The 13,686-nt window shown below is 36.7% G+C and overlaps 1 protein-coding gene across 16 annotated transcripts in view; it reads left to right on the top strand.

The window, feature by feature from the left end:
- Positions 1 to 13,686, top strand: part of DMD (dystrophin) — a 2,654,855-nt gene that overhangs the window by 2,582,911 nt on the left and 58,258 nt on the right. For 10 of the 16 annotated variants that reach the window (XM_010334838.3, XM_074391460.1, XM_074391464.1 and 7 more), the window contains 4 exons: positions 3,876 to 4,042; positions 6,596 to 6,707; positions 8,234 to 8,370; positions 9,073 to 9,111. In XM_010334838.3, coding sequence (XP_010333140.1) covers positions 3,876 to 4,042; positions 6,596 to 6,707; positions 8,234 to 8,370; positions 9,073 to 9,111 — 455 coding nt within the window. The remainder of the gene's footprint in view (positions 1 to 3,875; positions 4,043 to 6,595; positions 6,708 to 8,233; positions 8,371 to 9,072; positions 9,112 to 13,686) is intronic. The other 6 variants (XM_010334835.3, XM_074391462.1, XM_074391459.1 and 3 more) reach the window with 1 other exon arrangement.

The raw sequence follows: 13,686 nt of genomic DNA, 5'->3' as shown, positions 1-13,686 counted from the left end.
ATTTTTAAGAGGTGGATATAATGTGCAATGTTTCTTTAATTAATTTGACCTTCTCATGAAGCATTTTGCTGGATGATTGATCTGCTGGACATGCTGGGAAACGTTGACTCAGAGATTTTAGTTGAGTAGGAACCCTATGTGAGCCTACAGTACAGAATAAAAGAAAGTAATCCAATTACATTGTCTGGAGAAATAGAGGTGCCATTCTCAGCTATCATATTTGAAGAATCATTTTCTAAATGACAGTGGCAAACTAAGCTGTGTCATATGAGGGAGAAATAAAAAGAATAGGAATGAAGAGGCATAGGCAAATAAGACAGCTCTGGTAAAATATTTAAAGGGCTGTTCAAAGATCAAGAACTTTTGGGTTGCTGGTCAGATGGAAAATAATAATGACAGTAACAATAGCAAACATAGTTCTTGCTATGTGTCAGACATGGTTCCAGTTGCCTTTCATTTGTTGACTCATGTAATCATAAAATAACTCTAAGAGGTAGGCACTATTAACATTTCCACTTCATAGCAGAGAAAAATTAAGACACAGAGAAAGTTATTTTCCTAAGGTCACACAGCCAGTGAGTGGCAAAGCTGAGATTTGAACTCTAGTGGGTTGACTCTGGAACTTCAATATGTAGTACTGATGGACTTCAGCTCAGTGTTGATAAAGCACTTTTGACAAGGGTGTCTGGACATAGGTGTTCAAGATCACCTTCTAAGGATGTTTTCTAGCTCTCTCACACGGGTGGTATAGCGGCTGTAAGCACACACTGGCTTGGGTAAGAGTTTGGACTCAGTGAATGCTGATCTTGGACTCAATGAATGCAGAAAGTTTCTGTGGTGCCATGCCAAAAGGATGAATGGACTTGCATGATCTTTTTCATCTTTAGATTCCATAATTTCTTTTAAGTTTTTTCCCACAAAGTACCTCTTTGATGGAACTCTACACAGAGAAAAGTACTCAGCAATAGCTTTTTAAAATTTAACTTTCAAGTTCAGGGGTAAATGTCTAGGTTTGTAATGAGGTAAACTTGTGTCATGGGGGTTTGTCGTTCAGGTTTTTTTGTCACCCAGGTATGAACCCTGATACCCATTAGTTACTTTCCTGATCTCCCTCCTCCCACCCTCCATCCTCTAGTAAAGCCGCAGTGTGTGTTGTTCCTCTCTGTGTGTCCATGTGTTCTCATCATTTAACTCCCACTTATAAAAACACGCAAAATTTGGTTTTCTGTTCTTGCATTAATTTGCTAAGCATAATGGCTCCATCCATGTTCCTGCAAAGAACACGATCTCATTTTTTTTCTAGCTGCGTAGTATTCCAGGGTATATATGTACCACATTTTCTTTATTTACCATTGATGGGCATTTAGGTTGCTTCCATGTCTTTGGTAAACAATAGCATTTTATCAGAAGTTTGAACTGATACCATTTTGCAGCTAGGAAATCCAAAGTTAAACAGCTCTATAGTGTTGCTAAATATAGAATTAGGGGTAACGACTGGAGTACTGTTGAAGTGATCAGTGTTATAAGCCAAATGACCTGTCAGTCTAAACCCTCCTGCCTTTCTATCTGAAATGTGGATACATCTTTTATTAGCAAAGCACATTACAAGAGAAGCAACTTGGGTTTGCAGCTCAAATACCCACTACTTGTGTGATACTAAGTATTCCCATGTCATAGATTCAACTAAAATTGGCTGTGGAATAAGTAATGCTTCTTGGTTCTTGGCAAAAGTAAATGAAAATCATCTCTGGAGAAAGTGCTCTTATACTAGGGCTCAAAGTATCTCCAGAAAATATTTGTAAGGTCAATTTAGAGCATAGTAAAAACCATATTAAGCATACAAGAAATCAAGGTGGAAAAAGAAAGAAATCAAAGTGAATGAGAACCAGAAGAAATTGCAGACCCCAGAAGCAGATCCACAATAACATCGTATTCCAGAATTACTAGACAGAGATTATTTTTTAAAATTATGCCTATGCAGTTAGAAAAATAAAAAATAACATTGAGAAATATCTACAGGGAACCACAAACTTGAGAAGTTACCTTAAAAATGACCAAGTAGTATTTCTAGGTATCAAAAGTACAATAATCAAAATTTTAAACTATCTGGGTTTACAGCAGACTGGCAAGAGAAATGGATACTCAGATAGTAAAGCAGAAGGAATTAGTAAGAATGAAGCACAGAAGGATGTTTTAAAAAGATGTGGGGCAGAGAGATGGGAACTAGGAAAAGCCTATTCAGAGAAATATAGATTGAAGAAGTCTAACATTTATCTAACAGAGTTCTGAAAGTAGAATAGAGAGGGAATGGAAAAGAGGCACTATTTGTTGAGATCATGACTGAGAAGATTCCAGAGCTGATTAAAGACTCTAAATCACATCTTTAAGAAGTTCAATGAATCCTAAGCAGTCTAAATCAGATCCTAGAAACACAGCAGAAGATAGGAAAAGGATAAATTATCTTTAAAGGAGCAATAGTTGTTTTTACTGCTGACTTCTCAACAGTAACAGAGATAGTGAGATGAAAGTGGGGTCATATTTCAGTATTCAAAAACAAAATAAAAGCCCCAAACCTTTCAATCAGAAATTTTATACTTGGGCCGGGTGCAGTGGCTCACGCCTGTTACCCCAGCACTTTGGGAGGCTGAAGCAGGCAGATCCTTTGAGGTCAGGAGTTTGAGGCCTGCCTGTTCGGCCTGGTGAAACTCCATCTCTACTAAAAATACAAAATGTAACCTGGTGTGCTGGCATGCACCTGTAGTCTCAGCTACCTGGGAGGCTGAGGCTTCAGAATCGCTTGAACCCAGGAGGCAGAGATTGCAGTGAGCCAAGATCATACCACTGCACTCCAGCCTCAGCAACAGACAGACTCACTCTCAAAAAAAAAAAAAAAAAAAAATTATACTTAATGTAGACAACTATCAGGAATATGGATTTTTTTTAAAGGCAGCTATTTTCAGACAAACAAAACCTGAGAAATGTATCACCAATGGCTAAAAGAAATTCTAAGGGACATATTTCAGGCAGAACTAATCCCAGATGGAAGATTTGAGATGAAAGGAAGCAATGAAGAGCAAAAAAGTAGTAAATCTAGCTAACAATATAAAAAAATTAAAACAATCCTATAGGGTTGTAAAAAACAAGGTTTAAGTAAAATGTATGATACACTAACATGTAAATCAAATGGTGGTATTTTGCGATCATTGTACTATCTGGGGTGAATGGTATTTCTTATATTTAGACTTTGAAAGGTAGAAAAATAGAGAGGCAGACACAGAACCAACAGCGCATCATGAAAACAGTGCAAAGCCAGGAGATTTGGATTCTATTATCAGCTCTGCTGCTAGTTTTATGGCCTTTAAAAAAGCTACTTTTCTGATCTGCAAATCAGTTTGCTTGTCTATAAGATGAGGCTCTGGAATCAGATGAGTTTTAAAGCCCCTCATGATTCTATGAGAAATAGATTATCTAGAAAACAATCAGTTGTCCCCCTCCTTTGAAATTTTTCAGTAAACACCTGCATTTCACTTCTGGCTAACTTTTACCTATCTGCTCAAAAATTAGAGTTAAATATAGTCTCGCTCAGGTGCGTAGTTTGCTTTACCTTTCTTGTTTGTTGATTTTGTTTTCTTTTGTTGTCATCTAGTACCCATAAAGAGTAATGACAGTTTACCAAAACCTTAGGAGTAGGTGTCTCTTTGGATGTTAGGGAGCATTTGCTGAAACAAGCTGTGAAAAGCCAGCCTAGCTTTGCAACCATTGTTTGTTCTTTTTTGTTTAATTTATTACTTGATCTGATATACACCTCCTTTGCCATCTCACCTTCTTTTCTTTCATCCTTTTGCCCTCTTTCTCTCTCCCTCCTGTGTTTGCAGGCTAATAATAAGCCAGAGATTGAAGCAGCCCTCTTCCTAGACTGGATGAGACTGGAACCCCAGTCCATGGTGTGGCTGCCCGTCCTGCACAGAGTGGCTGCTGCAGAAACTGCCAAGCATCAGGCCAAATGTAACATCTGCAAGGAGTGTCCAATCATTGGATTCAGGTATAAAGAACAAAAAAATGGCATTTTTTTCTCATCATTTTTTCCATCGTTTTATGACTTGACCTTTTATCTCCTGTGCCAGTTTCTGTTAGTTCATCCCTCTCCAAAGTGGGAGAGAAGGTGATGGGGCTGGAACATCGATCACTCCTGTCACCCTCCTGATTGCTGGGTTATTTCAGTGGATCTGACTTATTAGGCTGGTGTCCCTTTCCACCTTTACTCTTCAGCTCTTCAGAGCCACATTTTTGGTTGAGCAGGACAAAGTGTGTGTCTTCACAGAAGTATTACAGATGAACTGTACCTCCTCCCTCCTGGAACCAAAAATATTTATCATCTTTCTTTTTTCACGGTCTTTTCTGATTATAGAAACTCTCCAAGAATCAGTTATAAAACTAGGAGATCATTCTGTTCTGGGAGGAACCATAATGGTAGCTCAGTCTCTCATTCACTCTGCACCATTTTTTTTTTTCTCCCTTAAGTAACAGGAATTGTTTTCAGCTTCCTAGAACTTGCTTCTTTATCTGTGACTCTGATTACATTCTTTGCATAGTATCCTAATGAACTTCTTAAGGAATAAAATGTATGCAAGTAAATGGAAGATTCACAAAGCAGCTAAAAAAAATAAGCACAGTCCTTATAAATTTATAACTGAAAGAGATAGAAAACAGAGCAGGTTAGTCTGATATTCTTAAAATATCATGGAAAACGAGGCTAAATAAATCTTCAGCCTTGTTGATCTGTTTGGGAAGACGGAATTTTTTTTTACGAAATAATCTTATTTAACAGTAATCCTACATCCTAATTCTGAAACTGTGATGTACTTAAACGTGTGGATCAACATCAAGGTTTCTATAGCGATGAATAAGCCACAAAGTTGTCAACGAGCTGTGTGGTCTCTGCCTGTGCAGAATCCACTTAGCTGCTAAGTAAACACTCCTTTCCAGTTATGTGTGAACTGGTTTTGTTTCTTTATTTTCTAATGACTACTTTGTACTGCTGCGTGCTTTTTACTCATAGTGCTCTTTTACTGTTGGTGTTTATCCTTCCATAGTCATGCTGTTTACAAAGAGGTTTTACAGAAACTTTTAGAGGTTTCTGAAGCTTAGATAGACAACAGTGAGTAGGCAGTGCTTGCGAAGGATGCCTTCTTTCCTTCCTGGTTTTTTGGCAGGTAAAAATGATGCCATGCGGGTGGGGAGTGGGGAAGGGAAGCCAGAAGTGACTGTGTTGGATTTCTTTTTTTTTTTTTTTTTTGAGATGGAGTTTTGCGCATTACCCAGGCTGGAGTGCAATGGCGCAATCTCGGCTCACCGCAACCTCCACCTCCTGGGTTCAGGCAATTCTCCTGCCTCAGCCTCCTGAGTTGCTGGGATTACAGGCATGCGCCACCATGCCCAGCTAATTTTTTGTATTTTTAATAGAGACGGGGTTTCACCATGTTGACCAAGATTATCTCGATCTCTTGACCTCGTGATCCACCCTCCTCTGCCTCCCAAAGTGCTGGGATTACAGGCTTGAGCCACCGCGCCCGGCCTGTGTTGGATTTCTAAGCTGTCTTTTCTCTGCTTCCTTAGCTAGTGGGCTTTGTATACAGGGAACATTTTTATAAAATAAAATAGAAGAATGGTTTGAAGGATCTGAAAGAGCATTTTCACCTTCAGTTCTTTGGCCCCTATCAAATTATATTATTTTAGGACTCAGCACTTCTCATTCCTCCTTTCCTCCTCTTGAAAGATGGTTGGGATCTAAAAAAGATAGCTTTCCTTCCCACTTCCCCATACTTGACATAAGAAATATGTTTCTTTGAATTGGCTGAGGTTCTTATCTGAGAAAGCAAAAGGCAGGAGAGTATGAAACAAAGAATATTGCATTCTGAGAATGGAGGAAATGTACCAACAAGTATTTACAGATTATAAATTCTTCCATCTAATCCAAATTTCGTTTTCTCTTGAGGCTTTGGATATCATTTGTAGGTAACGTAGTGGGGGATTTCTGAAGAGATAGAGAGAAAAGTAACTGAAGATGAATCATGTCAGTAAATTAGAAAACAGTATTCAAGCAAGACTTGTTTTAATTGAAAGTTCTTATTTAAGTTTCTTTTGTCTTAGGACATTGCTTTATCTTGACAATTTTTAGAAAATAATTGCTTCAGAAAACTTTTTGTCTCCATGATGGGTTAGGGCAGGCATGGCATCAATCTGTCTCTTCTGGAAGTTCTTTTAAATTTGATTATTTAGTCTTCAAAAGACTGGAAATTTTCCAGTACCTTCCTACTTAATCTCAAAGAGTTCCTAGTGGAGTTTAAATAAGAGTAGAGTTTTTCTTCCCTCCTTCCATATGTTTATAGGATGATCTTTCTGCCAAAATGTTTTGATACTGTAGAAGAGGCAGTGGAGAAATCTGGAGGTAGGAAGTTAATCACTTACCTTATGGGACTAATGAACATTGCATTCTGTTTCTTGAATTAGAACATGGTAGAAGGTTTATTAAAGAGTGTTCTTTGGGAATTTGATTTGAAGAAATACATATGTGTTTGTTTTTGCTCTTTATCAGGTACAGGAGTCTAAAGCACTTTAATTATGACATCTGCCAAAGCTGCTTTTTTTCTGGTCGAGTTGCAAAAGGCCATAAAATGCACTATCCCATGGTGGAATATTGCACTCCGGTAAGTTAGATGCCTGCCTGACATGAGAGTTAGTTCAACTGGGATAAATTTCAGTTTTGTACAATACTACAGATCATGTGTAATGCTGTGATTTGTCACTTTCCCAGATATTCCCCAGATAAAGTGGCTCTCACCTGTAAGCTTTAGGATTTACCCTATCCCTGGTGCCTAGCGGAGTGCCTGGCACCCATGGAACATGATAGACTCTCAAAAAATATTGTTGGATGAATAAATAGGGTTTTCTTTCTGTGTGCATGGTTGTATCGAAGAATGTTTTCACATTTATTTTGCACAGCCTTAGAGGTTGTGTGGGGGTGATCTTATGGTCATGAGGCATGTTGAATACAGGGGATGGTTGTAGGTTCCCCCAGATTCATTATCTACCACTTTTAATCAGTATTGCTCACCTATTATCTGTCCTATATACTGACAGCATTTTAAAAATCCATTTTATATACTAACACTTACCAATTAAATGCTTATCATTTTACCTTTTAAACTACCCTGTGTAAAATAAGTACTGTAATTTTTATCCCCTCTATGCAGATGAGGACTCTGAGGTCCTGAGGTTAAATAATTTGTTCAAGGTTCTGTCAATAAGAGTTGAAGCCATCTCCTAAAATGTTGTTTTAGGACAATGTTAAGTGGACAGTAGAACTGTGAAAAATGACAGGTGAAATGGCAAGGGCATAGACTTGGTGGCCAGACAGACCTGAGTACAAATCTCTAAGAATTAAAGACAGGCTCCTCTCAGGTTTGTTTTCTCTAAAATAGACCTGTCCCTGTTGACTGTAGAGCCACACTTTGTGTTTCTCTCCTCTTCTCTAAATTTTACATGTTTGCTATTCAAAATATGGTCTGTTGACTAACAATCGTGTGTCTATTGGCATTACCTGTGTGCTTACTAGAAATGCAAAAACCTCAGGCCCCAACTGCTGATGCTCTAAATCAAAACCTGCATTTTAGCAAGATCTGCAGCTGATTCCCATACACATCAAAGTGTGAGAAGCTCTGCTTTAAAGCATCTGTCTCTCCCATCATCAGAGTGATCCACCCAGATATTTGTCTTTCTCACTTTTATTTCTCTTATAGAGATGGTCAGTGATTCAGAATGTACCACGTGGTGAATAGACCAATAGTGTGTGAAGAATGCTATCATTATGTATTAAGTAGTTTTTAAAATACCACAAAGTGTGGTAAAATGTAAGGTCACCTTTTTAACCTTAAGACCATTTATTTGAGTAGCCTAGTGGCTTGTATCCTCATTTATTTATCATAACAATGTGTTGAGGTGTTACTGCTCCCATTTTACTGATGATCAGAGCCTCTGAGAAGTAACTAACTCACCCAGGTTAGTACATGCCAGGCCTGGTTTCAAAGCCCCATTTGTCTGATTCCAAAGCTTTTGCTCACAACAACACTCTCCTTAATTACCAAACAAGTGCCATGGGGCAGAAGACTGGAGAGGTCATTAGTTTTGAAATCCTGCTGTCCTGCATCTGATCTCACCATGATTTCCCTTTTAGACTACATCAGGAGAAGATGTTCGAGACTTTGCCAAGGTACTGAAAAACAAATTTCGAACCAAAAGGTATTTTGCGAAGCATCCCCGAATGGGCTACCTGCCAGTGCAGACTGTCTTAGAGGGGGACAACATGGAAACGTGAGTAGTGGCAAAAGCAGAACAAACTCTTGTTTGATGTATATTTGATCTCCTCTCAGCTGAACACCCTCCTTCACTCCCAAATGCAAACAGTCTCTTCTATTTCTTTCCTTTTATGTTAGCTGAAAAGAGAAAAATAAGCGGAAGTCCAGTTGCCATTTTCCCACATCGCTTGACAGTTTCTTCTCCCAAAAGTTAAACTTTATCTCCCAGTGGGGAAAAAAAACCAAATGAAAAACCACAATACAATACAGCCACTAATTGCCTTACAAGCCTTAAAAGAAATACGGGACTGTTTACAAATGAGTGATTCCAGTATTTCATTTTGGTTTTCCTCTCTCACAAATCAGTAAATGTGTGTCTCTTTGTATCTGATTGTGTGGTCATATCTAGTCACTTGTTTCTACTCAAGGGAAAATATAATCACAGGAAACTACTTCACAGTAAGTAGTAATGATTCTCACGATCAAACGGGATGATGTCTTCACCTCTTTTAAACCTCCTCTCTTTTTTGCCGTAACTCTGATGGCAATCCCACACTGTTTGTTTTCCTTTTAATTCAATTTACACCTTGGTTTGGCTATTGCTTTCCATGGTTCATACTTAATTGGCTGGATTTTATTTATTTTGACCTTTCAGTAAATTTTTTTGTGGCTGAGTTTGCGTGTGTCTCTCTTCACCACCTCATTTCTTGTTTTGCAGTCCCGTTACTCTGATCAACTTCTGGCCGGTAGATTCTGCGTGAGTACTTTTGCTGAAGGGTGCTGCTGCTACCTCCAACACATTTGCTCGCTTGGTTTTCTTTTGTTCTCTTTTTTTGTTTTGTTTTGTTTAATTTTACGGACATATTAATCTCCCTTCCTTCGTTTCAGTTTTTTTGTTTCTTCTTCTCTTGATGAGACTTTGAAAGTACCATCTACACTGATCAGGAGAATCAGAGTGGGTTTTTTGGTTCCTTCACCAGGTGAAATTCAAACCAGTAGAAATCCTGGCTTGAATTCACTTTATAATCAAAGCAGTTATTGGAGTTTTAGTTGTATTCCTGGGAGACATGATTATATATTTCTTCATATAAAAGCAAGGAAGAAACTTCTGATTACATAATAACATTCTTTAGCCATATTCCTTGAGATTCTATGCGTTTTAGAATTTTTAGGGCCTAAGTGGACTATTAAGTATCAGCAGAATTTGTTTTAAAGTATGATACTGAGTTTGGTTGAATAATTTTAATGAGGTGTGTGGACTGCTTATCATGTTATGCCATGCATTTGATTAATCATTGTATGCAAGGGTTTCTAAATTTTGAACTAAACTCACTTTGCTCTCCTCTCTAAACTAAATATTCAGCTCATAAACAATTACACATTTGCTCTAGGAGGAAAGTGTAGTATAATCTTTGTTATTACTATTGGTGTGTATTAATAACACTAAGCTTAGATACCAGCAGATGACTTATCTTAGAGTTTATAATGTTAGAAAACTTTTTGGGGCCTGTGATTCATATATTAGCAAACATTGTGCCTGTTTTAAAACTATATCATGTAGGGTCGTTATAACAAACTTTTGGTATAACAAACTTTTGGTATTTCAAAATATGCTTTATTAAAATACTTGTTGAAAATCAGACGGCTCTATTATGTATGAAGAGGAAATGACTAATTGGAAAGAGAGGCTTACATAAGAATTCAATTTCTCCTTATTGAGTCTTTTTCATTGTCACCATGTAATTTAATTTAAACTAGATCCTTTTTAAAAAACCATGTAGTGATAAATACAAGTTATTAATTGAGGTTTATTTTCAGTCTTTATGGGCCTAAAGGAAGTGGAAGGCTTCCTTTTCTTTTTTAAAACTGTATTATTGTGGCCCTTAGTATTGAGATATGGTAGCTTAAAGTAGTACATTCTCTGATTTATTTCATCATCATGCTTAAAGAACTTTGGGAGTTATTTAGATTCAATCATGTCCTCTGCCTCTTGGTAATTGTTTTTCCTAACTCAGGTAGTCTGTTAGAAAAGTTACAGCCTTTCGTCGGGCGCGGTGACTCACGCCTGTAATCCCAGCACTTTGGGAGGCAGAGGTGGGTGGATCACGAGGTTAAGAGATCAAGACCATCCTGGTCAACACGGTGAAACCCCGTCTCTACTAAAAATACAAAACATTAGCTGGGCATGGTGGCGCATGCCTGTAATCCCAGCTACTCAGGAGGCTGAGGCAGGAGAATTGCCTGAACCCAGGAGGCGGAGGTTGCAGTGAGCCAAGATTGCGCCATTGCACTCCAGCCTCTGTAACAAGAGCGAAACTCCGTCTCAAAAAAAAAAAAAAAAAAAAAAAAAAAATTATAGCCTTTCATAAATAAGAAATATTTAAAGAGTTGATACACTACAGTTTCAGCTTGATTGGATCCTGATAAGTGAATGGATTTACTCCATGTTGAAATAAATTTAACCAAGTAAGAAATCCAAAAGACAAATATGCTGAAGAACAATTCTTACAAATTCATAGATAAAAATAGCACAAAATAATAAATAGGGTAATTAACAGTTCCTTGAAAGGCAAAAAACAGCTACACATAAACTAATGAGAAAAAAAAATATGGCAATCAGTTTAAAGTAACTTATTGTACGTAGAGGATTTTGTCTTTCTTAAATGTTGAAACACTTTAAAATTAATAACATGTTTTATTTAAAAATCTTTTCTTAAGAACTAAAGCACACCCCCCAGTTTGCCTTTTTATAAAGAGTTGGTTAGACTATTCAGAAATACTGGGAAATTCTCATTTTGAGGAAGAAAATAAACCTAGCAGCCTAAAGTCTGTGTTTTCTTTAACAGCAGTAATTGTATTTAAAGTATTTATTCATAGGATTATAAATACTATCTTAAATATATTACAAAGTCATCCTCTTCGGGCATAAGAACCAGGTACTAACGTGTTTTATTTTGCAAGAATTTTGTCTTATGTTAACAAATCCTATGATGATGACAGTATTTAATCCATTTGATATGGATCACAGAATTAGAAAGTTTCCAGAGATACAGATTTTTTGGTTTTCCTTAGACTAAACCTTTATTTGCTTGTGTTTGTCATATTATTTTAAACTAAAGCTAGCATAGGCCTTTATATTGTTTGTTCCTAAGTGAGCCAGTCAAACAATATTCTTTGAGCGATTCTGCATTGAAACCTAAATGAATGTTAACTGATTAATGGAGTTTTCATAAAAGATAAGATGGTGGTGGGTGGGATGGAATTGGCCAAGTGGGTCATTAACTCTAATAGTAAGTAATTCTTTTGGGTATACGCTTTTGTGTTTAGAAAGAGGGAAGGAGGGAACAGTATTATTACCTTCCTTTGGGAGTGTTTTAGAAGGCTTTGCACTTAGTTTTGTTTGTGGACTAAGTGGCTTTGTATTTTTACTAATTCTTAGTTTTTAAATGATTCATCTCTGACCGGTACTCCCTTTTGGCTCATTCTTTGGTTTAGTAAGTGCCTCTTTTAGTGTATATTTTTTAAGATTTCTGGTTATTATAAGTTCTTGTGCTTATGCATGCTGTGATAGGCGCTATGGATATTAATAAGAGAAATAACATGGAATTATCCTTGAGGCTAAGAGTTAAAGCTCTGTATAAGATTTTCTGTATAAAATGGTATTAAAGTGTTCTGGATTTATATGCCTAGTTTTCTTGGTATACTTAATGCTCCAAGGTCTTAAGCTTTCTTTCTTCTATACACTTCCAGTGTAGTGACTATTATGAGGGAAAACACTACTAATGTATTTTCCCTGATGGTAGGCTTAATACTTATTTAAAAATAAGTAATTGAAAGACTGGTCTGTTCCAAAAGATAGTTCTTATAATACAAATAATACAAGTATTAAATTTATCTTGATCTGCAGTGAAGATTTCAAAACAAACCTTAGCATTTTTTCTAATAATGGGCTATGCCAGGGTTCTAGAAGATTAAGAGATTAACTCTCCAAAACTATAGGGAAGATTCACATGGAAATCTTTGGATCTGCTTATTAAATTGAGTAGTCATCCTTTTGTTTCCTCTTGACGATTTAAACATCTTTGTAACTCATTTCAATTTGATTATGATTACACTTGACCTAGATGACATTGGTTTCATAAATATGACCTTTATCTCTCAGGGAAGAACTCCAGTTCCCTAGTTATTTGCTGTAGTGTGTTGTAATTATCTTACTATAGTATATTAAGAAATATCAATTTCTGGCACATTTGCTATACAAGCTTAGCTAGTGGTAGCTACATCTTTTTCTTTTTTAATGTAGGAAGAAACAAACACATTCTCCTTAGTGTTTCAACCAAGTCCTTCGGTGCTGCTTGGACACTGGGCTAAACTAGGGTCCTCTCTGAATTACATTACTGTTGACTTTTGGATTTATGCCTTTACCTAAGGGCTTTCTGTGTCAGCAGAGAAATTGAAGAGACCTTTTGTGCTATTCCAATTAAAACAAAAAGCACAAGCCTAAACTGGTTTTCAGAACAGATGTGTTTTTTTTTTTTTTTTCCTAAGGTTAATCCAAAAGATACTATAAAAACTTCAAGGATAATTAATAGATCAGATCTGAAAGGATGAAAAAATGTTAACCCTACTGAAACTCTTGTCTATGGAGATAAGAAAAGATAGGTGTTTATATACCATATAGACTATTCCTAATGATCTTTTCTTATTTTCTTACCTGTATTTTAGCACACAGTTTCCCTAAGAAATATTTCAGTTATCGTGACATTCTATGAAATTTAGCCATTTTTTAAAATGTTACAGTACAATCCTGGGTCATTCTATTTTGTGCTAGAAATTAGTAGTATAGTCTTGCTGCCGAACTGGACGATACACTTCTTCTTTATAAAATTGCATAGATCAAGACATCTTGATACATGGAGTCTTAAGAAGTCTTGTACTAGGTAGTCTCTTTGAAGCTAAAATAATTGGAAATGTCTAGGCAAATGTACAGCTTTCATTCAGTAAAAAGATAGTCTATAAATGGCAAAAGTGTAAACTATTTAAAATTTTAAACCACATAGTGCTAACACAATTTCAGAACTATAGGAAGTAAGACGACAAAATGCTACCTAGAAATTGTCTCCCCAAGCCTTTTCTATGAGGAGGATTCCAGAGAAGCTTTTGGCCTCTCTTCATAGCTTTTGATAAAAGCAGAAGTATGAGAAATCATCTCCCAAACCTGGATTGTAAAATGCTTGATGATATTTAAGATACAGAAGCAACTAAATGTATACATGATCCATAGAATTAGAATAAAAACATTCTAGGCCATGTGTATAACATAACTGTGTGG

This window comes from Saimiri boliviensis, chromosome X (assembly GCF_048565385.1).
Source record: "Saimiri boliviensis isolate mSaiBol1 chromosome X, mSaiBol1.pri, whole genome shotgun sequence".
In the NCBI taxonomy this organism is placed as follows: Eukaryota; Metazoa; Chordata; class Mammalia; order Primates; family Cebidae; genus Saimiri; species Saimiri boliviensis.
Note: the sequence above shows the minus strand (reverse complement) of the source record. Positions and strands in the feature narration are given on the sequence as shown.